Raw genomic sequence first — 27,438 nt, 5'->3', positions numbered from 1 at the left:
GGCGGGGTGCTCCACGGCGCATCCTCCCCGAGGTGGGGCGGCCAATCGGCGCTGGGCGAGGCAGAATTTCGTCTCCGGGGCGGGGCGGGGAGGGGCGGGACTTCCGCCCGGCGGCGGCGGGGCGGACCCTCGGGTCACCATCCTGTCTGTGAAGGCGCTGAGGTTCTGGAACCCCGCGGCGTCGGCGATCCTGAGCCTTCCGCGCGGGGAAGTGGCCGGCGCGAGCGCAGGACCCGGTCCGACGTGCTCACCGCGGCAGCGGCTCCTCCCGGGCGGGGAACCAGGGCCTGGACAGCCCTCTTCCCGGGGTCGCCGCGGAGCGCTCGGCCGTGCCGGGCCCGGGAGCCGCAGGTGCGCGGGCGAGCGAAGCGGCTGCCTGCGCCTGGCCCTGCGTCTGCCCCGGCGCGGAGTCGTGGGTTGGGCGGGCACGTGGCTCTTCCTGGGGTGACGAAGAAGCCCTGCGGTCGTGGGGATGGTCCTGCCGCGGTGAAGTTGCTGAACGTCAGTGACTCACGCACTCGGAACGGGGGTCCTTAGTGATCCGTGCTCTGCGCTCAGAAACGCTGTTGCAGCGGGAAGTAAAAGCCAAAAGCCGGCAGCGCCGGCCGGCGGGGACCTCTCCAGACCGGGTGCGGAGCCCGTCACGTCTGCGCGGCCGGCGAGGAGCAGACCCGACCCGGCTGCACCTCCGGGAGCAGGTGCTGTTCGCACAGAGAGACACCCCAGGACGGGCAGCTCCACACCCCTGAAAGCTGAAGACATGGCCTTGATGAAGCGGCCACCACACAGACCGTTTTTTCTCTTTTGAAACGGACTCTGTCGCTCAGGCTGCAGTGCAGTGGTGCGGTCTGGTTCACTGCAGCCTCCGCCTCCCGGGCACAAGCGGTCCTCCAGCCTCAGCCTCCCGAGTAGCTGGGACTACAGGCACCTGCCACTACACCCGGCTAAGTTTTATATTTTTAGTAGAGACAGAGTTTCCCCATGTTGGCCAGGATGGTCTCGATCTCTTGACCTCGAGATCCTCCCACCTCGGCCTCCCAGAGTGTTGGGATTACAGGCGTGAGCCACCACGCCCAGCCAACTCTTGTCTTTTTTATACAGATGGGGTCTTGCCAAGTTGCCCAGGCATTAACTGACCCCGAATCACAACCTGGCAGGTCAGGGAGGGCCTCTCCTGCCTAGAGGTAACTGTGCCCAGACTGGAACCCTGGCTGTGAAGTCCCTGAGGCCCCTCCATCTAGGGATCGGAAGCACCAAAGATGTGATGTTTCCTCCTTGGTTTCTTGGTTTTTTTTTTTTTTTTGAGACGGAGTTTCGCTCTTGTTACCCAGACTAGAGTGCAATGGCGCGATCTCCGCTCATCGCAACCTCCGCCTCCTGGGTTCAGGCAATTCTCCTGCCTCAGCCTCCTGAGTAGCTGGGATTACAGGCAAGCGCCACCATGCCCAGCTAATTTTTTTTGTATTTTTAGTAGAGACGGGGTTTCACCATGTTGACCAGGATGGTCTCGATCTCTTGACCTCGTGATCCACCTCGGCCTCCCAAAGTGCTGGGATTACAGACGTGAGCCACCGCACCCGGCCCTTCCTCCTTGGTTTCTAAGGTTACCTGGAATTGGGGATGGTGATGAGCAGCCGTTTCCCCCTTTCCTGAGAACATAAATCAGAAACGCTCTCTGAGGCCAGCCACAGTGGATCACCTGAGGTTAGGAGTTCGAGACCAGCCTGGCCAACGTGGTAAAAGCCCCTCTCCACTGAAAATACAAAAATTAGCCAGGCATGGTGGTACATGCTTCTAATCGCAGCTACTTGGGAGGCTGAGGTAGAAGAATCACTTGAACCCAGGAGGTGGAGGTCACAGTGAGCTGAGATCGTGCCATTGCACTCCAGCCTGAGCTATAGAGCAAGACTTTGTCTCAAAAAAAAAAAAAAAAAAAAAAAAAAAAAGTGGCTTAAAGATGAACTAGTTTAAAAGATTGTCATGGTCTTCACAAAAATAAACTTTTTTAAAAAATGGAAAAAAAAGAAACACTCTCCAGACCCAGCTGGAGGCCACTGCTGCCTGGTTCCCACCTCCTGGGACAAGATGGGGCCATCCCCAGGCTGAGGAGGGAGCCAGGCTTCTCCCACGGGACCTGCTCAACACAGCCTGCGGAGCCATCACAAACGCCAGGTGGGGACCTGTGGTTTGAGTTCAGGAAGCTTTCCATAGGGTGGGATCCTCAGCAAGCTACTCTGCCCTCCAACTTCACAGCCTCAGAGCAGGAAAACTTCACAGGGAACCCAGAGGGGTCTGGGGCAGCAGGCCCAGTGAAGGGAGGGGCAGACAGAGGGTGCCATCCTCTGGCATCCAGGCCCTGTGGACCAAGGAGCCATGCCTCCCATGTAGCTGTGTGCATTTCCACAGGGTGTCCTGGGGTCCACCATGTTCCAGACCAGGCCTGGGCCCCAGGGACAGGACACCATCCCTGCTGCTGAGGGACCTCAGGCCAGGGGCAGGGCAGCTAAAGACAGTGGAGTGTGGGAAGAGACCACCCAGAAGCTCTGGGTCAGCCACCACCTCGGAACCTACTTGCTGGGCAGTCAAGGGTAATTCTAGGACCATGTTGGAGGCCTGAGCAGTGACTGGTAGAGGCCCTGACAGCCCCTCCTCCCACACCCCATACCCACTGGCCTTGGCAGGGATGGGCCAGGCCATTAGGCGGAGGGGCTTGGGGGGCAAAGGGAACAGTCTAGGGTGCCCACCCTGCCCCTGGGGTGCCCAGCGGCCACTGGGATGTCCTCAAAGCCCTGCTAAGGGGTGGGCAAGTGCCCACTGGGGCAGACAAACTTTGGCCCCTGAAGCTCTGTGCCCAGGGAGTAGCTACAAAAGTTTCAGCTACTCAGGGACCCCCAGCACTGGCCTGGTGCCAAGGGGAGGCCTCACTCACATCCCATGAATGGACAGAGCCCAACACCTCAGTGGAACCGGTGCCCATGGATGAGGGCAGTGAGGGACAGAGCGTCAGCATGGTCCTGACTCCACGGACAAGTTCCTAATGACAAGGGAACATGGCTTTGCAGTGGAAAACCCCTCAGACAGGACGTTGGCATCACCTGGGATAAACAGGTGGTCCCCTGCTGCTGCCGCCACAAGCATTAGCGGAGTCTTGTCTCGAGGGTCATCAGCACACCCAACTAGGGATGCTCCTGAGTGACCGGCTCCATCCCTAAAGCACCAGGGGCTCTGGAGACTGGCCCATAACTCCTGGGACACACGAGAATGGGGTCGGCCGCTTGGGTGGGCATCCGTGCACTAGCCCTGGATTTGAGCACTGCTCTGATGGTCTCGTTCTGAGGAAATGCACGCTGCAAATCCTGGGGGAAATGGGCAACTGACTCAAATGGTGCAGAAAAAGATAAAGCATGTGCTGGCCAGGTGCAGTGGCTCACACTTGTAATCCCAGCACTTTGGGAGGCCAAGGCAGGTGGGTGGTTTGAGCTTGAGTCTGAGACCAGCCTGGCCAGCACGGTGTAATCCCATCTCTACTAAAAATACAAAAATGAGCTGGGCGTGGTGGCAGGCACCTGTAATCCCAGCTACTTGGGAGGCTGAGGTGGGAGAATCCCCTGAGCCCAGGGAGGTTGAGGCCACAGTGAGCTGAGATTGGGCCACTGCACTCCAGCCTGGGCAACAGAGCGAGACTGTCTAAAAAGTGAAAAAGTACACGTGGCCAGTGTTCACGAGGGGGTGTGGGCGGGGGTGCTGGGGAGCACTCTGTGTTCTTCTCACAGCGTTTAAGCTTGGATCTGTGAAGTGCTACGGGATCCCTCTCTGTGGACAGCCCCAACTCTGAAAGGGGACACGTCTGCTGCTTAGGGTGTCTTGAGGGACCATAATGGCCTTGGAAAAGCTCCGGGCCAGTGAGGCAGGGGTGGCCGGAGCGCTGGTGGAGTGGATGAGGGACATCCAGAGGGGCTGTGCAGTGAGGACAGACTGACCTGGGAAGTACAGGCAGCTCCTCTCGGTGGCTGCAAGTGACAGTATTCCCTTGGCCAGCTCTGGTGACAAACCTGGCTGGCCCTCGGGATAGGCAGTCAGCCCAGTGCCCAGCACAGGGGGTGACAGCTGCCAGGCATGCCCATGATGTGGCCATCACAGAGCAGCGGGCTGAGCCGTGTCAAGGGCCTCACCTGTTGGAAGCCCCAGGAGGGGTGGTGGCCCGGGGGGAGCTAGGGGGAAGTGGGAGGCACAGATGCAGGGGTGGGCTCAGTAGGCAGCTAGAGGAGGAGTGGGGGCAAGATGAGCAGCCAGGGGGGACAAGGGACACAGGTGGGGGTGTTTCAGGCCAGGTGGGCCAGCTAGGCAACTGGTGGGGAAAATAGGGAGTACAGATGGGGGGTGCCAGGTGGGCAACTGGGGTCTCCAGAGGACAGATAGGGGCTGGTGGGCCCTGGGTGCCTCTGGTTGCCCAGAAGTCCGGGTTGGAGACCTGTGCACTTGGGGCTGGGAACGGGCTGTGGGACCAACCTGGTGGGCCCCCAGCACTGCAGGCGACAGAAACGGTTCTCAGCAGATGTGGCAGACGCAGGCTCTACAGGGCCAGGACCCATGAGGGCCTCACCTCAGCAGGAGCTGCTTGCCCCACCCCTGGAGGCCTGCACCCCTGCCCTCAGCCCTGCCTCCAGAGCCCTCTATGCTGGGACAAGGCCACAACCCCAGGGTGGGCGGCCCGGGTCCACCCGCCTCCACCGAGGTCCTCAACGGCCCATCATCAGGGCCTGGAGCAGGAGGCTGGTGTAGACACCTCAGGGCAAACCCAGTCCCTCCAGCAGTGTCTGCACCCCCACCTGGAGCTCCCCCGGACCCGGGGCACATACGGCTAGGGGAGGGGCCAAGCCCACGTCCCAAACACAAGGCAGGCTTTATTGTCACAGTAGCTGGCAGCTTCCCAGGGGCTGGGTCACCGGGGAGTCCCAGGCAGTCCTGGTGCTGCCCAGGCGGTCGTTGTCCCCACCCAGCTGGCACCTGTAGGCTCCCCTCCGGAAGGGGACTTGGGCTCACAGGGAGCACCCGCGCCCAGACCGTCCAGCAGGCACTTTCGGTCTCAGCGCCCTGGCCACTCTCCAGGCTGCTCACAGCTGAAGGCCATGCCCAGGAGGGCTTTCTCCTTCCCTGGGAGGCCCGTGAGGGGAGATGCAAGATCCAGCTGGGGCACCTCGCAGGGACAGGTACGGCTGGTCGGTGGGTGGGCACTGGACTTCCTGTGAGGCTGCTCCCGCCCCCACAGCAGCCTGGCGATGCCCACGGCCTGCTGACGGCTCCTTCACGAAGTGACCTCGCCAGGGAGCATCAGCAGATAAACCCCGCATGGTTCAGGGAGTAAGGACCCCAGCCCACTGGGGCTGGGGCGGGGGACGGGGGTCTGTGGCTACTTCTATGCCCCAGACAGGGAACGCTGTTCGGCTGAGGGAGCTGCAGGGTGCCTGGGACTGGGGGGGTTCATCCTGGGAGGGTCCCTCCACCCCCCAGCCAGCGCAGAGCCATTGGGGAGCCCCCAGGGAGACCAGCCAGCCCCACCACCGGGGGCTGCTGTGGTCAATGGGCCTCTGGACCTGGTGTGGAGGGTGGGCATGGGGCGTGCTGTGCTCAGCCAGCATGATGACCGCAGCAGACAGGAGGTGGGTCCCAAGCCAGTCAGTCAGTGCTGCCCACCCTGCAGCATCCACACAGCATGGGGCACGTGCTGCCACTGCAGGCTGCTGGCTCCACCCTGGCAGAGGGGAGGGCTGACCGTGGCTCTGTGGGGGTGCTGGGCGAGCCGGCTGCCTCAGTCCTGCTTGTCCGATCTCTGCCTCCAGGGATAGATGAGCTCCCCAGAGAACAGCCTGCGGCACAGGGAGCCCCAGGAGTGCTGGGGATGGCAGCCACAGCTGGGGAGGCGGTAGGTGTGCACCACGCGGCAGTAGGGCAGTGGGTTTATCTGGAAGGACAAGGCACGGTCGGCAGGGTGGTCCCTGCTCCAGCCCCGTCTGCAGAGGGCAGGTGGGGGCGGGCAGTGTGTGCCTGGCTGGCCCTCAGGGTCCCTGGGCTGGACAGTTGCAGGGCAGGCCCAGCGCTGTCCCAGACATTCCCTTGCCTGTGGGACAAGCCTCCCCCAACCCCCAGGAAGGCAGGTGAGTGTGCAGCTGGAAGGGAGCACTGCGGCTGCAGGGCCAGGCGGCCCCACTCTGCTCTGAGCCAACATCCACTCCCGTGTGCACGGGCAGGCTGGAGGGAGGTGAGATGGAGGCAGGAGCTGCATGTCCCCTTGGGGCCGTTCCACAGGGACACACGCCGCACCCCAGGACTCATTCAGTCCGTTCTGTTCCACCCACAACTTGAGCCCTCTGGGGCTCACGGCAGCCCCAGGCAGCCAAGGGTGCCTCCAACCCAGGGCAGAACAGGCCCCATCCACAGGACCACACCGGCATCCTCAGGCTCCTGTGGGGGATCAGGGTGGGGGTCCCGCGTAGGCCCTGCCCCTCAGCCCTCCCTGTAGCTTATTACAGGCCAGCGTGGTGCCATCCAGACCTCACAACCTACTGACCCCACTGTCCCAGAACGGGGGCAGCAGCCTGGGGGCTTCCCCACCACAGGGGGCCTCACCTGCATCAGGAGGCGAAGGGGCCTGCCGGCCTCGTGCTCCAGGACACGGAACTTCACACCAGCTGCAGGGAGAGCCAGGGCTTATGAGGGAGGGTGCATGGGAGCTGGCTCTGAGCATCAGCAGAGGCCTGAGGTGCCTTCCTCTCTGAGGGGCACCCAGGTGCTGCGGGCCGTGGTCACCCATGCGGCTCTCCCTGCCCCCTCCCGCTCAACTCCTGGAGCTGGCTGACAGGCCAGCATCGAAGCCTCCTGCAGCCAGGCACCGTGGCTCACACCTCTAACCCCAGCACTTTGGGAGGCCAAAGTGGGCGGATCACCTGAGGTCAGGAGATCGAGACCAGCCTGGTCAACATGGTCAAACCCCGTCTCTACTAAAAATACAAAAACTAGCTGGGTGTGATGGCGGGCGCCTGTAATAGCAGCTACTTGGGAGGCTGAGGCAGGAGAATCGCTTGAATCAGAGAGGCAGAGGTTGCAGTGAGCCGAGATCACACCACTGCACTCTAGCCAGGGAGACAGAGTGACTCCGTCTCAAAAAAAAAGGCCGCCTGCAGAGCTCCACTGAAAGACAGAAGCCAAGTGTCCAGCAGGCAGGGGAGGGCCCCGTGAGCGGGAGGCCATGCTGCTGAGTGGACAGGGTGTTCCGGCCAAGCAGACAGGCACTTGCTGGGTGGTGGCCGCCCTCTGGCCCTTCATGCCTTCTGACTTCGGTATGCTTGGCTGACTCAGGGCCCTCCACACCCCTGGCCTGCAGTTCAGACTCCCGAGCCCAGGGACTCCCAAGGCAGAAGAACAGAGGGAGGCCTGTGGCCTCAGGCAGCCACGTTTCTGAGCCTGTGTGGCACGTGGGTCTCTCCCTTCACCTCACTGGAGGCGGCTGGTCCTGCAGACCTCTGGGACTGGGAGGCCCTTCCTCGTTGCCCACACGCTCACACACACCACAGCTCCAGGCCAGAGGCACAGTGGCCTGTGCAATCCCTGCTTCTGTGGGGCCCACAGGTGTGGTTCAAATCCATCCTCCCAGGGCCAGCTACCCAGTACACAGCACTTACCCGCCAGCCTGTAGGGCCTGCAGAGCCGAAGACCCAGTGAATACAGCGGCAGGGAATTGATGAGGTCCACGAGAAGATGGATCAGGCCCTGCACGGCGACCACCAGGAGCCGGAGCTGTGGCAGAGGGGCATTTAGGACCACCCACCCTGCCCGGCCAGACGTGCCTGAGAGCAGAGCAGCCCGACCCCATCCTGGGTGACAATCAACAGGGATGAGAGGCTGCAGGGCCTGGGGAGAGCATGGACCCCACCCAGAGCAGAGCACAGAGCCTGCTGTGGGGCCTCGCCCTGGAGCAGAACTGGAGGCTGAGCAGTCAGCCCTCCTGAAAGTCAGAGGTGCCTCCCACAGCCTCACACGCAGAGGGGATCAAGGCCTGGGCCGCCTGGGTTCCATTTGCCTCCTGCTGTCCACCCGAGTGCCAGGCACCGGGGAAGTTGCCTGCATTACCCCACCTGCATGACGCTTGGTGGGTCCTCCCACCAAGCACCCAGTGGCCTGTCCTAGGGCAGTGAGGGAGTCTTCCTGGCCAAGCTAGGGCCCCGCCCACTCCAGGGCCCAGCACACACTGCCCAGAGGGTCCTGAGCAGCCAGCCACATGGCCTGCAGGGGGACCGCCCACCCCACAGCTGACTGCTCCCAGCCAGCGCTGGCAGGAGCCACAGAGCACTGCGGCTAGGACCGGCGGCCAAAGCCACAGCTCACCAGGGTGAACACCAGGTAGTACAGGGCCGTGGTGGGCAGGAGGAAGAGCAGGATGGTGAAGAGCAGAGTACCGATGAACAGCTGTCGGGGGATAGGCATGCTAGACATTAGCAGGACCCCAAGCCCAGAGAAGGCCCAGCACTGCCCTCCCCCATCCCGGAGCTGTAGTGGGGACCCTGCGGCTTCTGAGGGAAGCCGTCCCAGTGGCAGGAAGGCTGTCTATCCATACCCCACGGACTAGGGGACTCGCAGGGGAGGTGGGTGGGGGCCAGACCAGCCGAGAGTGCGTGGCCACAGAGTGTAACCAAGAACGCACCCTAGATGGCAGCATCCAGGGGCTGTGTCAGTTGAGAGCGGCAGATGGGACAGCCAGAGCCAGCCTCTGAGCCCAGGTCACCACCTGTCTCTGTGCCTGGGCACCTGTAGGCCCTGTGGCTGCATCACCCTCAGGGTTGTGTCTGGGACCCAGTGCCCCAGGGAAGCTCTGCGCTGCTTCAGAGCCCCCCCGCGCAGCCCACACCACGCACGGGGCACCTCTTCCCAGGGCCCGCGCTGCAGGACGGGAGCAGGCTGCCCCCTTGTGGTGCCCACGCAGCTGCGCTGGCTGGGCGGAAGCAACCCCAGGGCAGTCAGCCCTTCCGGCCAGCAGCCCTGCCGCATACCTGGTCCAGGTCATAGGAACAGGAGTCCACGCGCCGGCGCAGGGCGTTCCACTTCTTCCCCCGGAACAGACGCCAGAGCGAGGACAGGCCGTGGATCTTCAGGCGGTACAGCCTGCCAGACGCACTGCTGTCAGGCCGGGCCGCGCCCCCCAACCTCTGCATCCCGGGGGAGGGGTAAGCCCACACCCACCTGGCTCCATAGACGTAGAAGCAGTAGATGTGGAAGGTGAGGAGGGCGATGATGTCGGAGAGGAGGGACAGGGCCACCGTCAGGCCCAGGCAGGCCGAGAGGCCCACGTGCCACAGGATATGCTCCACGAATGGGGACATGAGGTGGATGTAGCCTGGCAAGGTGGGATCGGCCCTCAGGAGGCACCCAGGCCCCAGCCCTCGGCCTAGCGCAGCAGGCCTCACACACACAGGACGCTGGGGGGCAGAGCTGGGGGTACAGGGGGCAGGGTCTGGCTGGGCCCCACCCTCTTCAGCAAGGGCCGCCCGCCTGCCCACACTTACTGATCCACAGGTGGATGTGGTAGAGGAAGAAGCGACCCAGCACCTGGTCCAGCGCGCGGTTCATCTTGAGCCCGGCAGGGGCGCCCATCAGCCACTGCAGCAGGTGCTGGAGTTCCTCGGCCACGTGCTGCAGGGACACAGGGGACACACTGGGACCGGGCAGCCAGGGTCAGTACTGACATCTCCCCTGGCCCTTTCATAACGGCCCACACCCTGGCCAGCCTGGCTCGGCAGGGTACAGGAAGCCCAGGTGTGCGTCTCTGAGGGCCTGGGCCGCTGCGTCCCACCGTGGCCAGCACACAGGTTTCCCAAGCGCATCCAGCCACTGGATCCTCTTCAGAGGGCTCCCGGGTCTAAGGAGCCTGGTCTGGAGGGTTCTCTCCGCAGGCGTGGGTGACACGGCCTGGGAGGCAACATTTTGGCCCTGGCCCATGGCACACGGTCCCCTGTATGCAGCCACCTGGGCCGCAGGACCCACCGTAGTTCTCGGCTCCAAACGCACAGATGCGCCGAGACCCGGCAGTCCCTGATTCGGCTCCAGCCCTGCAGGGGAGTCCACGGCCGACACCATCCCCTCCAGAGACCACACCTCAACACAGAGGCTTGGGCCTGCCCCGGCTGGCCACAGGTGACCGAGACAGTGCCAAGCTCGTCAGGGCCCTGGCAGCAGGGCTGGAGGGCAGGTCCCCAGAGGATGATGTCCAGATAAGGGCACAGGCTCTCAGAGGCCCTCTGCGGCCCCAGCACAGGAGTTACAGAAGCCACAGGGCAGGGCAGGAAGTTCGAGCCGACTGACACAGGCAGCCCTGGACAGGAAGCTTCCATGGCCCTGACTCCTGAGGGCCCCAGAGACCCTGTAACCCCAGCTACTCGGGAGGCTGGGGCACCCCCAAGAACAAGCAGGGAAGTGGGGTCCCGGCTGCCCAGGAAGACAGCCAGCATCCAGAGGCTGTGTCGGCCCCGGGAGGCAGACCCCGAGGAAGCCTCAGCCTCCCCCGCCAGGCAACAATGACACTTCGGCCCCCACCTGCCCAGTGGCAGGACCCTTCCAAGGCTGGGCCAAGGCCTCAGCCGCAGCAAAGAACATTCTTTATAAATAGAGCTTACTTAATATTTAAAGGCAAAGAGCTTGGCAGCAGGAAGAGACTTTCATTTTTGAATTAAATATTTATATCTCTGAGCTCTTTTGCAAAAGGGAGGTCTGGGACAAAGCAGTGTGTGGGGCAGCACAGGTAAAGCCGCCCGCCCCTCCCTCCTTCTGGGCTGGGGCTCCCTGCACCTCCACAGCCCATGTCACACACAGGTGCCTGCTGCTGCCCCAGAGGCCTGGCCTGGCCATAGCAGGCCGAGTCCACACCAGCAGCCTACATAAGATACACCCACCCAGACCGCAGGGAGGGCTCTGTGAAGGCCCAGGGTGGGCCAAAGAGCCAGGACCACCCCCAGCAGGAAGACAGGCTCCTGAGGGAAGAGACGGGGCCCTGGCTCTGAGGGAGGGAGACAGAAGCTGAAGGCCCACAGGCAGCCGGAAATGTGCTAGGTCTGCCGAGGAGGGGCTGCACCTGGCTGGACTCATGGCACAGACCGTTCAGGGGAAGGTGGGAGAAGATGGGAGACGGGAGACAAGCTGAGCCCCTGGCACTCAGCACAGGAGTTAGAGAGTCAACACTGGGCAGCTCTGGACAGGGACGGTTTTATGACCCCAGAGGGTCAGGGAGTGCTGACCGCAGGTGGCTGCCACAAGAGACACGACGCGGGCCCACAGGGAGAGGCGGGCTGCCCAGGGCCTCAGCCACAGCGGCTCCCGCACAAGTCCCCTTCAGAAGGAAAGGGGGCACCTGCAAGGCCTGCCTGCCCAGTCCCAGCGCCCCTGCAGCTCCCACTCCTGGTCTAGGGGAGGGCCAGGTCTCCAGAGCATGCAGAGGGTGGAGCTGGCTCTGGGGTGGGGGCAGCTCTGGTCCGGGAAGGGTCCCCACACCCACGTAGGATGGGGCTCCACCCTAGTTCACTCACGTCAGCCACAGGGATGAGGGTGTCAGCCAGATGCACAATGCGGCTCCTCCCATGGAGCCAGGACAGCAGCAGGAGGCCCAGGGCCACGTCCAGCAGCACAGAAGCCACCGTGTTGGCCTTCCTGGAAGGGAGGTCCGGCCCGGCGGGTGTGAGGGGGGCTGGCACAGCCTGGGCCACAGAAGGAGGCTTCCCTGGCCAGAGGGGTCAGCCTGGTGCGGAGGGAGAAGGGGAAGGGGCTGAGGACACGCCCAGCCCCGCAGAAGAGATCAGGGCAGGCCCGCACCTCATCAGCTGGGCAGGGTTCTCTGCCTTCTTCGTACTGAAGATGAGCCTGAGGTGCTCCAGCCGGTGCCGGAGCTGTTCACACGTGGAAAGCTTGCTCCCGAGGAAGGACAGGGGCCACAGCTTGAACACCCTGCACGGGAGTGGAGAGGAGGGATGGTCCCCACTGTGCAGACAACCACAAACATCCAGGCCACACTCCAAGCTCAGCAGGGTGGGGGCAGGTGGGAGGGGCCCTCGGCGGCCCAGTGACGGGGGCCGGGGGTGACCGGCAGTTCTCAAAGTGCCCACCACACAGTGCACGCAACTAACACGGAGCCTGGCCTCCTCGCAAGGTGCTGACCCCGGGCCACCTGGCCATCACAGGTTCCCAAAGCCAGCGCCTGTGAGCCAGCAGCAGCCCCCACCTGCCCAGGGCCTGGCCCGGCCGATGAGGCCCAGAAGGCTGGGCAGGGGTCTCCTGGGCTGGCCTGGCTTCTCACACGGTAGAGTACCCCAGGCTTCCAGAGTAATCTGGATCTAAGTCCTGGGCAACTGAGAGTGACCCACAGCCAGTCCCCACAGGGCGCCTCCGCCAGGCAGATGTCTCCTGTTGAAGGGTTGGTTCCCTGTGTTCTCAGCCCTTGGGCTTACACTGGCGCTTGGCCAGCAGCACCTGTGAGTGTGGAGAGCAGCAGGGCCTGCAGACCCTCCCCCAGGCACACGGGGCCAGCAAGCAGATGAGACAGCCCATGAGCGCTGCAGTGCCCAGAGGCCTGCTGGGGGCACGGGTGGGGCTGCGGGAGGCCAGCAGGCCTGTGTGCCCTCAGGAGCGCCCCTGGACAGCAGTAACGCATTCTGGTCTGTGCTCACCGTCTGATTTCTCTTTCAGGGACCTGAACCACTGAAGTTCACCCTCCACGCCTACTGGGAGGGCCCCTGCAATCCCTGCGGCTGCCGGGAGACCCGGCTCTACCCAGGGGTGAGGGACAGAAGCCACAGCCACCACCAGACACCCTCTGAGAGGCAAGGGCTGGGAGGGCAGGATGGAGCCAGGGCCAGGCTTCGGGAAGCGGGGAGGGGGCTGGGCCTGGGAAAAGCCCGCCTGGGCCTCCATGCCCACTGCAGACAGAAGGACTTGCCAGCGCTCACATGGCCCCACTGTATGCCACCTCTCTGTTCCGGGACACCTACCGGCAGGCACCGACAGCGGAGACCAGTGACAGCAGGCCGGCCAGCAGCAGGCAGATGGGCCCTGAGGCCCGCTTGGCCAGCTCGGCGAGGATGCTGGCCTCCACGCCCTCCGACTGCCAGTGGCTCAGCCGCACAGGGCCCTCGTCGAACCGGTCGCTGCGGAAGAGCGCCTCACAGCGCGCCACCGTGTGGAAGACGGCGGCCAAGCCCCCCGGGCTGGTCGGGTCAGCTCCCACATGGCGGTAGGGCGGGACGGCAGGTGGATGCAGCTGGGACAGCAGCACCTGGCGCTGGTCATAGAAGATGAGCATGACCTGGTCCTCACCAGGGGGACAGGGGGCCTGCCGGTGGGTGGCCTCGCATCTCCAAAACGTGCCGCCTCTCTCCCGGCACAGCCGAAGCCAGGGCTCATGGGGGAAGACGGCACCCAGGCCCTCCAGGAAGTGGCCCAGGCTCTCCTCGGGCTCCTGTCGGCGGTGGCACCAGGTGCCCAGCACGGCCACCCCCACCTGGCTGTCCTGCCGCACCTGGGCCAGGAGCTGCTTGACCTGGATGGGGATGAAGGGAAAGTGCGCCACCGCCAGGACCACAGCGCAGCTCTGCTCCGGCACCCACCGCCCCACCAGCAGCCCGCTGTCGGCGGAGGCGCAGCACGTGGGGAAGAAGGCCTTGAGCACCATGCTGGGAGGCTGGAAGAGAAGGGAGAGCTCGGCTCCAGCTGCTGCCGCCCTGCCCTGCCACCGAGGGATGTGGCACAGACGGACGGCCTGCCAGCCTCAGCCACAGGGCTTCCAGTTCCAGGGTGGAGGCCACAGGGTCCCGTGGCTGCTACCTCACATGGGCCACGCTCCTCCAAGGGGCAGCCGGAGCACAGCCCCCACCTCCACCCCAGGCCCAGCACCCCCCAGCCGCACGGGGCACCCCCCAGGGCTGTTCTCTCCATTTCCAGACAGGCCGACCGACCAGGGCGCGGGCCTCCTCAGCACTGCCTGACCAAGGTGTGGGCTGAACTGAACTCCAGGTTTCTAATTTGTTTTTAAGAAGCCTGATTAGAGAGGTGTTCTTAAAGGTGCAGCACATGGAAAAACACAATCTCATTAACAAGGTCACACAAATTAAAATCTTCACAAGCCATGATTTACTTATCAAACTAGCAAGAATGAAGATGAAAATGTAAGACGAAGTGCCGCTGGGTGAGGAAACCACCCTTGTGCACACCGCGGGCAGCACCCACAAGGTCCCTGCCTCCCACGAGCCCCCTCCGTGGTGGCAGGAAGGACCCGCCTCACTGCCGGGGAGCAGGCTCGGTGCACACAGGGCTTCGGCCTCCACTCTGACCTCTCTGTGGCACCTGGGCAGTGCCTGGCTCCCCCTGACATGCCCGCAGCCACTCCAGAGCAGGCCTCCCCCAGCCTCACTGTGTCACCTGGGCAGTGCCTGGCTCCCCCTGACATGCCCGCAGCCACTCCTGAGCAGGCCTCCCGCAGCCTCACTGTGGCACCTGGACAGTGCCTGGCTCCCCCTGACATGCCCGCAGCCACTCCAGAGCAGGCCTCCCCCAGCCTCACTGTGGCACCTGGACAGTGCCTGGCTCCCCCTGACATGCCCGCAGCCACTCCAGAGCAGGCCTCCCCCAGCGGAGCGCTTTCTCTTCCAGGATCTGTTTCTCCAACCACATGGCTGCCTAGAGATGGGGAGAGAGGCTCACAGGTCCTGTGCCCTCAGGCTGGACACAGCAGCCACGGGGTGGCCTCTAATAGCAGCCACCCGAGACACTGCAGTTCTCAGGTCCTGGGTTCCTCCTCCCACTTTCTCTCAGGCCCCTGCCAAGCCTCGAAGCCAGCTGGGGCTTCCTCCTCCACGGAAGCCCTCCCCGCCAGGGCCCCACAGGACAGGAGGATCTTGCTGCAGTGGTGCTGCTGGCCCGCTGGTGGGCTGCACGTCCTCCTCTGACTTGGAAAGCCCCATCTCGCCTGCACAGAGGATGGAGTGGGCCACGTGAGCAGAAACCCCTCACGCCCAAGGGAGGGACACAGCTTGGCCTGAGCCTGGACTGTAGGTCCCAGTGCCCACCACGCCCTTAAGGGACGAGGGAACAGAGCAGGACACACACATCGAGGTGGTGTGACCGGAAGTCCTCTCCTGAAGCTTGGAGGGGCTGTGGCAGAGGCCTCACACAGAAAGGCCCGGGGCTTAAGAGGCCAGCGCAGCTGCTCTCCTTCCCCGCAGACAGCCTGCACCAGGGGGCTGGAGGGGCTGGCCACTTGAGGCAGAAGGTTCTAACAGGAAAGGGCTCTTCTGGGTCCGGCTGCAGAAGCCCCCAGATGCCCATTTCCTCAGTGGCCAGAGAGGGCAGGCGGCAGGTACAGGCCTGGAGGCCACACGATGTGGGCACCAAGCTCATCGTGACAGCAGCTCTGCCTGTGAGGGGCCAGCGCTTCTGGCTGAGTGACCACCAGCAGGGATCACCCGGCACAGCCCACCTTTCAGCAACAGCCAGCCAGGACGCTCCAGCTCAGCCCAGGGACCCATCACGCCCTACTGGGAAACAGCTTTCACAGGAACTAAGGAAAACTGCCCACAGATAGTCAGAGAAGAAACACAATCAGCCTAACAGTAAACAGATGTACTGGGGGGAGCGGGTTGTGCATCGGGCTCACTTTGGGTAAATTCACCGAGCTATGCATGTGCTCACGATACCGGCGCTTTCTTTGTGTGTATGCTTTGTGCTTTATCTACAAACTTTACCTTAAGAAAAAAAGCAGCAGCTCCTTGTGTCTACTGACTGAGATGGGAGGGCAGTGAGAGAGAACTCAACCCACTACGGGGCAAACGCCCATCACGCTCCCACCTCAGCCTCTGGGAGCGACGACTACACAAAGAAGCCTGCGCTAGCGGCTGCCGGGATCACACAGCCAGAGGAAGATGAAAGAGCAGCAATCGATAGCAGAGGAGGTGCGGGACGGGAGGAAGAGCGCAGAAACTCGGGCAATGTGAGCATCTTTAAAGACTGAGATTAAAAAAAAAACAAAAAAACAAAACAGTAAAGGGCACCAGGCTAGCCAGAAAAGCTTCCTCTGCTAAGAAGGATCCTGAGTGCTCTTGTCCAGAGCAGGCAGCTAGGGAGGGCTCCAGGACACCCCTCCCCACAAAGCTTAGGGTCAAAACTCAACCACAGACAGTAGTGACTTTCCTCTCTTCCCCTGAATGCAGGAATGGCGGAACCTCAGCCCAGTTGGGACAGGCCAGGGCCATCTCTGACTGAGCCGCCCCTCTCTGCCGCCGCTCCACAAGAGCTCAGGAGAACTTGCGTGTCCCAGTGCCTTGTTTGAAAAAATAAGCATGAGCCTGGCGAGGTGGCTCACGCCTGTAATCCCAGCACTCTGGGAGGCCAAGGCGGGAGAATCAATCCAGGTCAGGAGTTCCAGACCTGCCAGGATGGGGGTGAAACCCCGTTTCAACTGAAAATACAAAAATTAGCTGGGTGTGGAGACAGGCTACAGGTCCCAGCTACTCGGGAGGCTGAAGCAGGAGAATCACTTGAACCCGGAGGCAGAGGTTGCAGTGAGCCAAGATCACACCACTGCACCCCAGCCTGAGTGACAAGGCGAGACTCCCTCTCAAAATCAATACATAGGCGGGGCGCAGTGGCTTGCGCCTGTAATCCCACCTTGGGAGGCTGAGGCGGGTGGATCACGAAGTCAGGGGTTCGAGACCAGCCCGGCCAACATGGTGAAACCCCGTCGCTACTAAAAATGCAAAAAATTGGCCGGGCGCGGTGGCTCAAGCCTGTAATCCCAGCACTTTGGGAGGCTGAGGCGGGTGGATCACGAGGTCAAGAGATCGAGACCATCCTGGTCAACATGTGAAACCCCCGTCTCCACTAAAAATACAAAAAATTAGCTGGGCATGGTGGCACGTGCCTGTAGTGCCAGCTACTCGGGAGGCTGAGGCAGGAGAATTGCCTGAACCCAGGAGGCGGACGTTGCGGTGACCCGAGATCGCGCCATTGCACTCCAGCCTGGGTAACAAGAGCGAAACTCCGTCTCAAAAAAAAAAAAAAAATGCAAAAAATTATCCGGGCGTGGTGGCGGGTGCCTGTAACCCCAGCTACTGCGGAGGCGGAGGCAGAGAACTGCTTGAACCCGGAGGCGGAGCTTGCAGTGAGCCGAGATCGCGCCCTTGCACTGCAGCCTGGGCACCGTGGGGAGAACCCGTCTCAAGAAAACCCAAACAAACGCTCGCTCGTCTTCCTGAGGCCGGGAAGAGCCTGTGATTCTTTTTTTCGCCCTTTCCTGCGACTCGGGACAACTGCGACGGGCCCACAGCCCGGCCCGGACCCCGGCCGCCCCTGCCCAAGGTCTACGGAAGCCGGGTCGGCGCGGGTCGGAGGCGCAGGCCCAGGGGCCGCCCCACTTCCCGGAGGAGGAGGAACCAGCAGCCCCGCGGGGGGCGGGCGGGGCCCCCAGCCCGGGCCCAGAGCCGCAGGGGCGCTGCCCGAGGTCCCGCCGCGCCCTCCCACCGCCCCGCTCACCGGCTGCTCCGGGGGCCGCGCGCTCGGGCCGGGGGTGGGGGGGGGATCCGGAAGGGGTTGAACCCCGTTGGGCGGGCCCGGGCGGATGACGGCGCTCGCAGCCCCCAGCCCCGCCGCGGGACCCGAGCCCCACTTCCGCCGGCTCCGCACGTTGCCGCGCGACGGTCCGGCCCCCAAAGGCGCCCGGGCTGCCCGCCCGCCCAGTCCGAGCGTTCCGCGGCGCAGCCCGGTCCCCAGGCCCGGACCTCCCGCGCCTCCCCGGGGCCGCCAGCGCTGCCTCAGCTCCGCTTCCTCCGGCGAGAGACACCGACGACCCCGCCCGGCCCCCCGCCTCCCCGGGTGAACGGGCCCAGCCCCTGCGGGGTTCCAGAGGGCCCGGGCCCCAGCCCGCTCCGCCCCTCGCCCTGCAGTCTGCAGAGGGGCCGCCCCCAAATCCCCGAGGCCGGCGGTGCCGGGGACTTTGAGGCCCGGGTAGGAGCCCCCCAGGGGCTGCAGCCAGCGATCGTCAGGCGGGAACGCGGGCGTCCGGCGCCTCCGGGTGCGAGGAACGTGACCCCGGCGCAGACCCGCCCGCGGCAGCAGCCCCGGTTCACTGAGCACCTACCACGTTCCCCAATTAATCCCCCCCACAGGGCTCAGGCGCGTGAGGACCTCTCGGGGGGGACGTCCTGTGACGCAGGGGAGCCCCCCTCCCACCCCACAGGGGAAGGGCCAGACACTGCCCCCTCCCGGCTCCCCTCCCCATGCCAGCCCCTCCCTGGACCCCAGACCCGCAGAGTAACCCAGGCGCCTCTCCTTTCACGCCTTCTTTCCCCAGTTGCAAAATGGAGGCAGAGGGTTAGATCCCCGAGGCTGGTGGATCACGAAGTCAGGGGTTCGAGACCAGCCCGGCCAACGTGGTGAAACCTCGTCGCTACTAAAAATGCAAAAAATTATCCGGGCGTGGTGGCGGGTGCCTGCTTTTTTTTTTTTTTTTTCCCCCCCCCAGTTTCCCCCCACCCCACCCCCAAGACGGAATCTTGCTCTGTTGCCCAGGCTGGAGTGCAGTGGCACAATCTCGGCTCACTGCAACTTCTGCCTCCCGGGTTCAAGCAATTCTTCTGCCTCAGCCTCCTGAGTAGCTGGGATTACAGGCACGCGCCGCTACACCCGGCTGATTTTTTGTATTTTTAGTAAAGTCGGGGTTTCACGGTGTTCGCAAGGATGGTCTCCATCTCCTGACCTTGTGATCCACCCACGTCGGCCTCCTGAAGCTGGGATTACAGGCTGAGGGATTACAGGTGAGCCCCCGAGCCCGGCCTTTTCTCAGTCTTCTAAAGCAGCAGGAGTCTGTCCTTAGAGGAAGGCTCCCCCAGGCCCTCAAGTGCGGAGCTGTTTGTCCCCATTTGCAGAATGAAGGCCCAGCCTTCATTCACGGGACGTGGAAGAAAAGGCATCCAGGTTTCAACCATTCATGGGCCTCCAGACACCTCCAGGGCTGCCTCCCCCTTACCTCTGCCAGGCCCAGAAAAGCTACTGGAGGCTCAGGACTGTAGGTGCCTCTAACTGGGACACTTAGGGCTACACCCCTGCCCCAGGTCGCCAAGCCCAGCCCAGCTGCACCCTCCCTGCCTGTCTGCCTCTGATTAGGAGGCCTGGGTGGGGGCACCAGGAGAGAGCATGCCTAGCCATGTGCCGGCAGCTGGCCCGACATGCCCACCATCACTCAAGGCTTCAGCTGCCAGCTGCAAAGTTCATGCACAGGGCCTGAGTGGACTTGGGGTGCATAAATGCAGGGGCCATGGCGCTCAATGGGGACAGCAGAGACTGGCCCTGGCTGGGGAGGCTGCAGGCCTGGCAGGGGCAGCCTGGGAGGCACTAACTCAGGAGCCTCACCAGCAGGAGGACTGGGCCCAGCCCAAGCAGTGCTGGCATCAGGCTGGCAAGGCCCACAGCCTGCAGGCTCCACCCACACTGAAGGTTCCTCCCATGGTGATCCAAGGGCCTTGGAGCTGGCCCCAGGCACAGGAGGGCTGCTCCAGCCCAGCTGAAGGTCAGGCCAGCTGCTTGAGGCCCTGGTACACCTTGATGGAGTTGTCCTTGGCATCGGCCACCAGGAGCTGGCCCTGGGCCGCCCAAGCCCCTGTGACACCAGGCATATGGGTGACCCAGACCAGGGAAACAGGGTCACCTGGCGCCTCTGCTCATCTGCCACAATAATGTTACCCTCTGAGTTGGAGCAGATGCCCGCTGGGCAGCCAAAAGTGTGCCCTGTCCAGCCCCCCAGGGAGCCCAGTGGCTGGCGGGCACTGCCAAACAGCCACACATCCCCAAACCCTTCACTCACAGCAAAGCCCCCATCAGGCCCCGGGCCCACCCAGCAGGGGCCCTCCAGACCCAGCATAGAAGCCGGGACCAGGGGCTTCCAAGCATGGCCCAACATGAAGCTGTGCACAGCCCTGGACACGTAGTCTGTCACCAGGAGGCGACTGAGGGTGTCCACAGCCAGCCCCTGGGGAGACGGGAAGGTGCCCACCATCACCCAGCGGCCCCCCGGGTCCTGGGCTGTGTGCTGGAGTGCACGGACAGCCCCATGGACGGGTCGCTGACCACCCTGAGCCCTGACTCAGTCACAGTCACATCCTCTGGAACCAAGGCCCCGGCCCCCGGAGTGCGGCAGGGCAGGAGGCAGACGGGGCGTCCCTCCAGATCCAGCACGTGGACACAGGGCGCAGCCCCGGCCGTGACAAAGAGCAGGCCGTCAGTGGGGGAGCAATGCAGGCCCCCGGACCCTCCTGCAGTCCCTGCAGGCACCTGGATCCGCCCAAGCAGCTGGGGCTTCCAGGAGCCAATGGGGTCTCCAGGCCGGTCCAGTGTGAGGTGTGGACACCGGGAGGCCGGAGTCCAGGCGGGCCAGTCACCATCCCCACTTCTCTGCAACTGGGCCAAGTTTGGGGGCTGCGAGAGAGAGAATAAGGCCCCACTGTGTGCAAGAATGGAGAAGTCGCTCTTCCTGGCGCCCTCCAGGGGGCCCAGGGCCCTCCCATTGGGCCAGATCCTCCAGGCCCTGAGGGTCGACCTGGCCCCGAAGCCCAGCAGCCACCCTAGCATCTCCGTGCCTGGAACTTGAGTCTGGGAGGCGCCGTCCATGGAGCTCACTGTGGGTTTTGCTCTGGGCCCCAAATGGGCTCACGGGCTCACAGCCTTTCGGGGACAGACAAGCAGCGTTTCTCAAATCCATCTGCCTATGAAACTGCCTTCTGCTTGGGGGTCACCCACACTTAGCCCTTCCACCTGAGTCCCTCGGTCAGGAAGACTTGCGACCCCTGAGCGGTGAGGGAGCCTGTTCTGAGGGAGGCCGGGTGGGGACGCTTCTCCCACCTGGCCCGTGGCGCTGGGCGCTTTCCGGGGCTGTGGCTGCAGTCTCTGTTGTTGGAAACTAGAGCCCGAGGAAGCGGGAGGAGCCAGTGGCAGGGACGCAGCTGGGCCGGGTGGAGGAGGGAGAGAACAGTCTTGGGCCTCAGCCCCGGAAGCTTCTGTGAAATAAAAACCAAGTTCCCCAAAGACTCGCAGTGCTGCCTCGGTGCGGTGCAAGCGGCACCCTCTGGCCAGATGCCGTTTCCACTTCCCTGCACAGCCGGATGGCACGCAGCCCACCCCGCTTCAGGGGGTCCCTCATGGCCCCCCACAGACAGCAAGTGCATTACTCCAAGTGGCAAGGCAGCCCCAGGCCACCACCCCCAAGCAGAGTGCTTGCGTCTGAACCACGGGCAGGTGACCTGCTGGCTGAGGCACCCTCTGCAAGGCCTGTCCTGCTCCCATGGGTGACAGGGAAGGAGGTTCTGTCTCCACACCTGTGAGACAGGTGCTCTTGCCCCCGGCAAGGCCATGCTCACCTGTCTGCCCAGTGGGGTGAGGAACTAGGGTGCAGTGGACACATGGAGGTGCAGGGGCTGAGGACAGGGAGTCACTTCCTGACTCAGGACTTGGGGACACTTCCTGACTGCCAGGGGCCCCCTGCAGCCCCTCCAAGAAACCTCTGGGCAGAGGAGCCCAGCCAGGACCTGTCCCTCCCACCCCCTGCCCCACTCTGAGCCTGGCCAGCCAGCACCCCAGCTCTGGCTGCCCCGAGGCAGTGGGTTGGGGGTGCTGATGCTATCTCCCTGGCCAGCCAGCACCCCAGCTCTGGCTGCCCCGAGGCAGGGTCTGGGCTGATGCTATCTCCCTGGCAGCTAATGGGGCCGCTGCCAGCCTGCTTGGACTGCCCCAGCCCGGCCAGTCCAGCCCAGCTCAGCTCAGGGAGCCGGACACAGGCAGGAATTGCTGCTTCTCCTCGGGGACAACGTGGGCTCCAAGGCCCCTTCCAGGATGGCCATTGAGGGCGTAGCCAGCTCTCCCAAGAGGGAAATGATTTGCTGTGGGGGTCCCGGGTGCCCCTCCCTGCCTGCCCATCGCCTGTCCGTGGGAGGGCTGAGCCAGGCCATGCCGGGAGGGAGGCAGTGAGCTGTGAAGGCTGATGCCTATCGTGGCTGCAGGGGCTGGCGGAGGCCAGCAGAGCCCACGATGGGTGAGCAGCCTCAAGCCACAGAGCCTTGGGGCCACCGTTTAACCGCAGGAGAGCTGATGTTAGTGCTGCCTTGCCGGATTTGGGGGCTAGAGGATGCCAGGGGTCCGTGCCCACCCCCAACGCACGGAAACACAGGCAGCCCAGACCACATGCCTCTCCTCGCTCAGCTCCCCACGGCGACAGCCCCTCCCACCCCCAGACTCCAACCCCCACAGGAGGGGGCCGGGTCTGAGGACAGAAGCACACCCAAGACTCCCAGGCCAGGTGCCTGCACCAGGGCCCCAAAGGAAGGAAGCACAGGCAGGGTGTGTGAAGACAGTTTCTGTTTTAATGTCCACAGTTGTGATTAATAAATAACCGTGACCTCCCCCTCCCTGTGTGGCCCCAGGGACAAGCCTTGGCCACGGCCCGAGGGGGTCTATCCACATGCATGCTGACGGGGGACGGGTCCCAGGCCTTGGCCACGGGGCTGGACCAGGTGAGGGTCGGGCACACTGGGGGCCGAGACAGACAGACCGCAGGTGCTGCAGGTCAGACCTCAGCTCCCGGGGGGCCCTGCAGGCGGCAGACAGCCTCTGGGGTCTGGGAGCTCCCCGTCCCAACACAGGTGCCCCAGCCACTGCCAGGAAGGACAGGGTCGTCTGGGGCCGGGAGAGGGAGCCCTGGTGGGGGGACACTGGAGTCAGCTTCACACTTGGTGGTATGGCCAGAGAAGGCTTCGGGTGCTTCGGGGCCCAGCATGCTGGGTGGCTCAGGGGTCCCTCCAGCCAACATGGGACCTAGCTCGGGCTGCCCCCAGGCCTCTCCAAGAGCCTCAGGCCCCTTGGCAGGCCCCCGTTTCACAGAGAGGTCGAGGGGTGCGTCAGGCAGCCTCGAGGCCTGCTCCAGTGCCTGGTGAATGGTGAGCAGCTCCAGGCGGATCTTGCCCAGCTGCTCCCGCAGGGGACTCGGGGCTAGACCCCCAGCGGGCACCAGCTGCCCGAGGCGTCGCTCTAAACTGGCGTAGTCACCGAGGGCCCGGGTCAGGTCCTCACCCACGCGCCCTGGGCTTCCCGGCGCCGGGCCCCGTGGCTGCAGGGGGAAGGGACCCTCGGGGCCGGGGGTCTCAGGGCCGCCTGGCTCCCTGTCCTGAGGCCACATCATCGCAGAGGAGTCGGTGGGCAGGCTGGGGGTGTGGGAGCCAGTCATGAGGCCGCACTCCCCCCACAGTGCCCCCAGCCCCTGCCCCATCCCCCTCATGGGCTCTGCCCCATGGCCCCAGCCTAGAGCCTGGGCTCTCCCGGAGACCCCAAGGACCCCTGCACTGGCTCTTGGGTCTCAGTTCTCCTCTGTGGCCTGGTCACTTTCCCAGTGACTGAACTCAGGACGGAACCCAGCCACCATGCCCAGCCCCCCGGCCCATCCACCCCAGAAACTGGGCACCCAAGACACCTACCTGCTCCGGGAACAGAACTTTGTGAGACCGGGGGGCGCCTTCGGGAGCTCCAGCCTGCTTCCCAGGGACAGCCTCCTCCTGGGGTCACTCTGGGCTACCCGCTCCAACTCCCCCTCCTGCCCTGAGTCTCTGGGGGTGACTCGGGGCCACGGCCCCAGCCCTGGAACCGGTGCCTTCAGCAGGCCAGGAGCCAGAGTCCCAGGGAGACCCTTCGGAGGGACAGGGGCCTTGGCAAGAACAGCTTTGCCTGTGGGCGGCCCCAGAGTGTGCTCCAGGAGCAGCGGGTAGTACAGACGGGGGACAAGCGGGGGGCGCTGAGGGGGCTGCGGGGCTGGGAATGCTGCAGCCGGGGGCAGCAGGGGGCTGGCTGAGGCCAGGAAGGGCACGTGGGCCGCAGCGGCCAGTGAGGGCCCCAGGTAGGAGAAGAGGCCCGGGCTGAGTGGGTAGTTGACACCCAGCAGGGACAGGTGGAGGCTATGGGCCTCGGGGAACTCCCCTGGAGTAGGTGGGGGGAAGCAGGGGATGCTGCCTTCAGGGCCTGCTGAGGCCACGTCCCCCACAGCCACGCCCCTTGGGCCCCCTCCCATCCCTGGCTTCCACGACTCAGGCAGGAGCCCACCTGGGCTGGGACCTTTCCTGGTGGCCCTAGCCCCAGGGGGTGGTGGCCCTGGGGACCCCTGGGCCCCGGGCTTGGGGCCCCTGCCACGGTGCAGGGAGTGGACAACGGCATCCACAACGTGGTCAGGCGTGCGGGCAGCATCTGGGGGCCGCGCTCCTCGGGGCAGCCTGACAGGGTCGGACTCCCCAGGGCGGTCTGGGGTGGGTGCGCGGGGCCGGGGCGTGGTGGGGCGGCGGCGGCACGCCCAGTCCGGGGAGTCCAGCAGCAGGGAGAGGGAGTCTTTGCAGAGGCTGTACTTCATGTGATTGTAGAGGTGTGACTTCTCCAGGCAGGTGAACGGGCACTGGAAGCATTTGTAGTTGTAGGGTTTGCCCCAGGGCCGCGGGATGTAGTGTGGCTTCTTCGGCTTCCGAGACCGCGCCCTCGCCCCTGTGCCCACGCGGCACGAGCCCGCCTCCCGAGACATGGCAGCCTGCTATGGGGCAGGCCCGGGCACCACGGCCACCTGCAGATGGGGCCACAGTCAGCGCCCAGCCCACTCCACACTGCTCTCCATGCAGGGCTCCAGAAGCTCCGGGGACAGGAGCCCAGGGGGCCCCCTGCCTCCTCCCTGCACAGCCCCGGCCCCATCCTTTGGCTCCTCCCCATGCACACTTGCAGAGTGGCCAGTGCAGCAAAGTGCAGGGCACCAAAAAAAAAAAGTCCAGGACACACCAGCAGCAGCACGTCACTTCTGAGAGTTAGTGTAGCCTGGGCAGCTCCGGCAACGCACACTGGAAAGGTGCTCCTTGTTTATCTGAAGTTCGATTTTAACTAGGAGTCCTTTATTTATCGGCTGACCCTATGCAAGCCCCCATCCCTGAGGCCAGGCCGGCTCGCTGGCCAATTTCTAGGAGAATTCAGCCCACACCCATCTCCCCACAGCACGTGAGTGACTGAAAGAGTCAGCGTGACCCGGTCTCACTCCGGGGAGACATCAGCCTCCTAGTTTCATGCCCTCCGGCATCCCCGGCCCCTCCGATCTGCCCTCCCCTGTTCGAAAACGAGGGAAAGGCACTGAGACGAGACACCGACACAAGGACCTGCATGGGATGACGCTGCGGGCGCGTGTGTGCGTGTGCACGTGTGTACGCGTGTGTGCATGCACTGTGTCTGTGCGCGTGTGCGTGTGCACCCGAGCACACAGAGCCTGTTCCAGCAGGGCGTCAGGTGGGCACTGGGGGTCTCTGAGGGGGTCAGCCCCACGTGGGGCCAGGCCAGGCTGTGGGGAGTGGACGTCCCAGCATGGCCCCGTGGCTCAGCCACCTGCTCAGCTCAGCTCCATCTGGGTGGCTTCGGGCAGGTCAGTGGCCGAGCCTGCAGCGGCCACACTCAGCCAAGACCCGCTCCTCCCCACGCCCCGCACGGCACTGGTATGCGCTCCACACTCCATCTGGGCAGCCACCTGGGCTGCCCACCGCCCCAGCACTGCCTGTGTGGGGTGCACGGCACGCCTGCGCACACGGGCTTCGAGTGTGTGTGCACAGTGCACAGGCTCACGCAGAGCCCTCACCCAGTGCCCGGTGGAGCCACCTCTGTGCCACCTAGCCAGCACAGAACAGAGTTTGCCACCAAGGGCAAGGACCCTGGCCGCACACACGCCTCACACCCCGTCACAGCGGACATGGCTGCTTGTCACACCACACTCAGGGTGTGGGCGGCTCTCTGACCCGCTACTACACGGCACTCACGCGCAGGCACCACACACCGCCCAGGACATGTGCAGACATGGCTGGTCATGCATGGCCGGTGGGCTGAGCCGGTAGGGCTGGGCAGTGCTGTCTGCTGCCCCTAGAACCCCGGGTGGGCACTGCTGGGGGGACCACCAACGGCAGGAGAGGGCCCCTCGTCCAAAGGTTTGGGGGTCATGGGCGGCATGGGCAGGCAGAGGCCGACTGCCTGGTTTGTGGCTGAGACAGGGTGGGGGTCGGGAGGCGAGAGCTGGGCCAGGAGAGGGCCTGGGGCTCCCCGAGGGGCTGCACGCCCCACCTGGACTGGGTGATGGGTGCAGAGGCGGCCCCTTCTCCCTGCTTGCTGCCCCCCCACCCCATGTGGATGACAGATGGGTGTGGGTGCTCCGGCGACAGAGGCGGCTGTGCGGGGCCATCGATCACCCAGCCCTGCGAGCCACACAGCTGTGCCGACTGGTGCCACAACCCACCCCGCCTCCCAGCAGAAACCGGGAGCTCCTGGGTCAGGGGCTTCTCCGAGGGGCTGTCTCAGCAGCCGACGACCCCATGGGGACCCGGAGGATGCCTGGCACTCACCTGCTGTGTGTACACAGAGCAAAAGACACCCCCAGAGAGCAGGCACACGGACACACACAAAAGGCACAGGCACTCCCACGCACGTCCCAGCTGGACCCAGCAGTGGCTCCCCGGGCACCCTGCGCCCTTGTGCCCGGCCCGGATACCCGGCCCCACTCACCTTTCCCTGTCTGGGGGAGAACCGGTGGCATGCGGGGCACAGGGCCCCACCCCGGGTAAGGAGGAGGCGCCCAGAAGCCGGGGACCCTTGACCAGCCACCCTCAGATCCTGCTGGCCTCCCCCCCAGGAAGCGGGGAACCCCACACAGGCGGGTGAGGAGAGCGCCAGGGCAGGCTCCCGTCCCAGACCCCAGACCCGGCCCCTGCCCTTCCCGCGGAGCCCCTGAGAGCGGACCTCCCTCCCCGCGCGCAGCTCCTGGACGCCGAGAAGTGGGGTGCAGGGTCCAGCCGCCCCTCGTGCCCCCCACACTCCTGATCACCCGCCGCCCCCGCGCCCCGCCGGACCCGCGACGCCCAAATTTGCCGCCCCCGCCGCCCCCGAAGCCCCCAAAGCCCCCGCCGCTCCTACCTGCGCCCGGCCGGGAGCGGAGCCCGCGGAGCCGCCAAGTCTGTGAGGCCGCGCGTGGGGCGCAAACTTCCCACCCCTCCCCGCCCCGCGCCGGCCACGACTCGGACCCCGCGGACGCGCTCGGGCTCGAGAGGCAGGATGCGGCTCCCGGGGGGGAAACTGAGGCCGGGCTCCCGGAGCCGGACCCCTCGGGCCAGCGGGACTCTCGCGGCAGCGACTCCCGCAGCCTCCGCCGCCGACCGCGTCCCCCCGACGCCGCTCGCACCCGCTGAAGTTGGCAGCAGAGGCCGGCGCGCGTGCGCCTGGGCTCCGGGCTTCGGGGGGCGCTGCGACCTCCGACCGCGCTCGCGGCGGGAGGGGCGAACAGCCCCCCCGGCCCCGGCCCGCGCCCCCCACCGCCGCCGC

At 64.7% G+C, this 27,438-nt stretch overlaps 3 protein-coding genes across 6 annotated transcripts; all 3 read right to left on the bottom strand.

The window, feature by feature from the left end:
* Positions 1 to 4,884: 4,884 nt before the first annotated feature.
* PIGQ (phosphatidylinositol glycan anchor biosynthesis class Q) lies at positions 4,885 to 18,234 on the bottom strand. 3 transcript variants are annotated; one of them, XM_035266347.3, is made up of 12 exons: positions 17,560 to 17,734; positions 15,774 to 16,035; positions 13,026 to 13,714; positions 11,854 to 11,985; positions 11,571 to 11,691; positions 9,558 to 9,684; positions 9,235 to 9,388; positions 9,045 to 9,156; positions 8,383 to 8,463; positions 7,680 to 7,794; positions 6,628 to 6,689; positions 4,885 to 5,962 (listed from the first exon to the last, which is right to left on the bottom strand). In XM_035266347.3, the coding sequence occupies exons 3-12, from the start codon at positions 13,703 to 13,705 to the stop codon at positions 5,810 to 5,812; spliced, it is 1,737 nt and encodes a 578-aa protein (XP_035122238.1). In that variant the 5' UTR covers positions 13,706 to 13,714; positions 15,774 to 16,035; positions 17,560 to 17,734; the 3' UTR covers positions 4,885 to 5,809. The 3 variants fall into 3 exon arrangements, with proteins under 3 accessions (XP_035122238.1, XP_035122239.1, XP_035122236.1); XM_035266348.3 differs by lacking the exons at positions 15,774 to 16,035; positions 17,560 to 17,734 and adding an exon at positions 18,164 to 18,234; XM_035266345.3 differs by lacking the exon at positions 15,774 to 16,035.
* A 1,358-nt stretch (positions 18,235 to 19,592) lies between these two features.
* NHLRC4 (NHL repeat containing 4) lies at positions 19,593 to 19,952 on the bottom strand. The gene is given in 2 exon segments (XM_009008837.5): positions 19,593 to 19,666; positions 19,669 to 19,952. Coding segments are annotated over 2 exon segments (348 nt in total). The 5' UTR covers positions 19,943 to 19,952.
* A 2,459-nt stretch (positions 19,953 to 22,411) lies between these two features.
* On the bottom strand, positions 22,412 to 27,290 carry PRR35 (proline rich 35). 2 transcript variants are annotated; one of them, XM_078344207.1, is made up of 3 exons: positions 27,034 to 27,290; positions 23,541 to 24,664; positions 22,412 to 23,270 (listed from the first exon to the last, which is right to left on the bottom strand). In XM_078344207.1, the coding sequence occupies exons 2-3, from the start codon at positions 24,623 to 24,625 to the stop codon at positions 22,637 to 22,639; spliced, it is 1,719 nt and encodes a 572-aa protein (XP_078200333.1). In that variant the 5' UTR covers positions 24,626 to 24,664; positions 27,034 to 27,290; the 3' UTR covers positions 22,412 to 22,636. The 2 variants fall into 2 exon arrangements, with proteins under 2 accessions (XP_078200333.1, XP_003734411.2); XM_003734363.6 differs by lacking the exon at positions 27,034 to 27,290 and having other exon boundaries at positions 23,541 to 24,734.
* Between the last annotated feature and the right edge of the window lie 148 nt (positions 27,291 to 27,438).

This window comes from Callithrix jacchus, chromosome 12, assembly GCF_049354715.1.
Source record: "Callithrix jacchus isolate 240 chromosome 12, calJac240_pri, whole genome shotgun sequence".
NCBI classification, from domain to species: Eukaryota; Metazoa; Chordata; class Mammalia; order Primates; family Cebidae; genus Callithrix; species Callithrix jacchus.
This window is presented reverse-complemented; position numbering and strand designations above follow the sequence as displayed.

What these genes read in the sequence shown, in the direction of transcription:
- PIGQ (XM_035266348.3), bottom strand. Translation starts at nt 13,705, where the DNA reads ATGGTGCTCAAGGCCTTCTTCCCCACGTGCTGCGCCTCCGCCGACAGC. An exon ending in AACCCTGCCCAGCTGATGAG is followed by an intron (nt 11,692 to 11,853) that starts GTGCGGGCCTGC and finishes CCTCCCTTCCAG; the next exon opens with GAAGGCCAACACGGTGGCTT. An exon ending in GTTCCTATGACCTGGACCAG is followed by an intron (nt 8,464 to 9,044) that starts GTATGCGGCAGG and finishes ATCCCCCGACAG; the next exon opens with CTGTTCATCGGTACTCTGCT.
- PRR35 (XM_078344207.1), bottom strand. Translation starts at nt 24,625, where the DNA reads ATGTCTCGGGAGGCGGGCTCGTGCCGCGTGGGCACAGGGGCGAGGGCG. An exon ending in AAGTTCTGTTCCCGGAGCAG is followed by an intron (nt 23,271 to 23,540) that starts GTAGGTGTCTTG and finishes CCACACCCCCAG; the next exon opens with CCTGCCCACCGACTCCTCTG.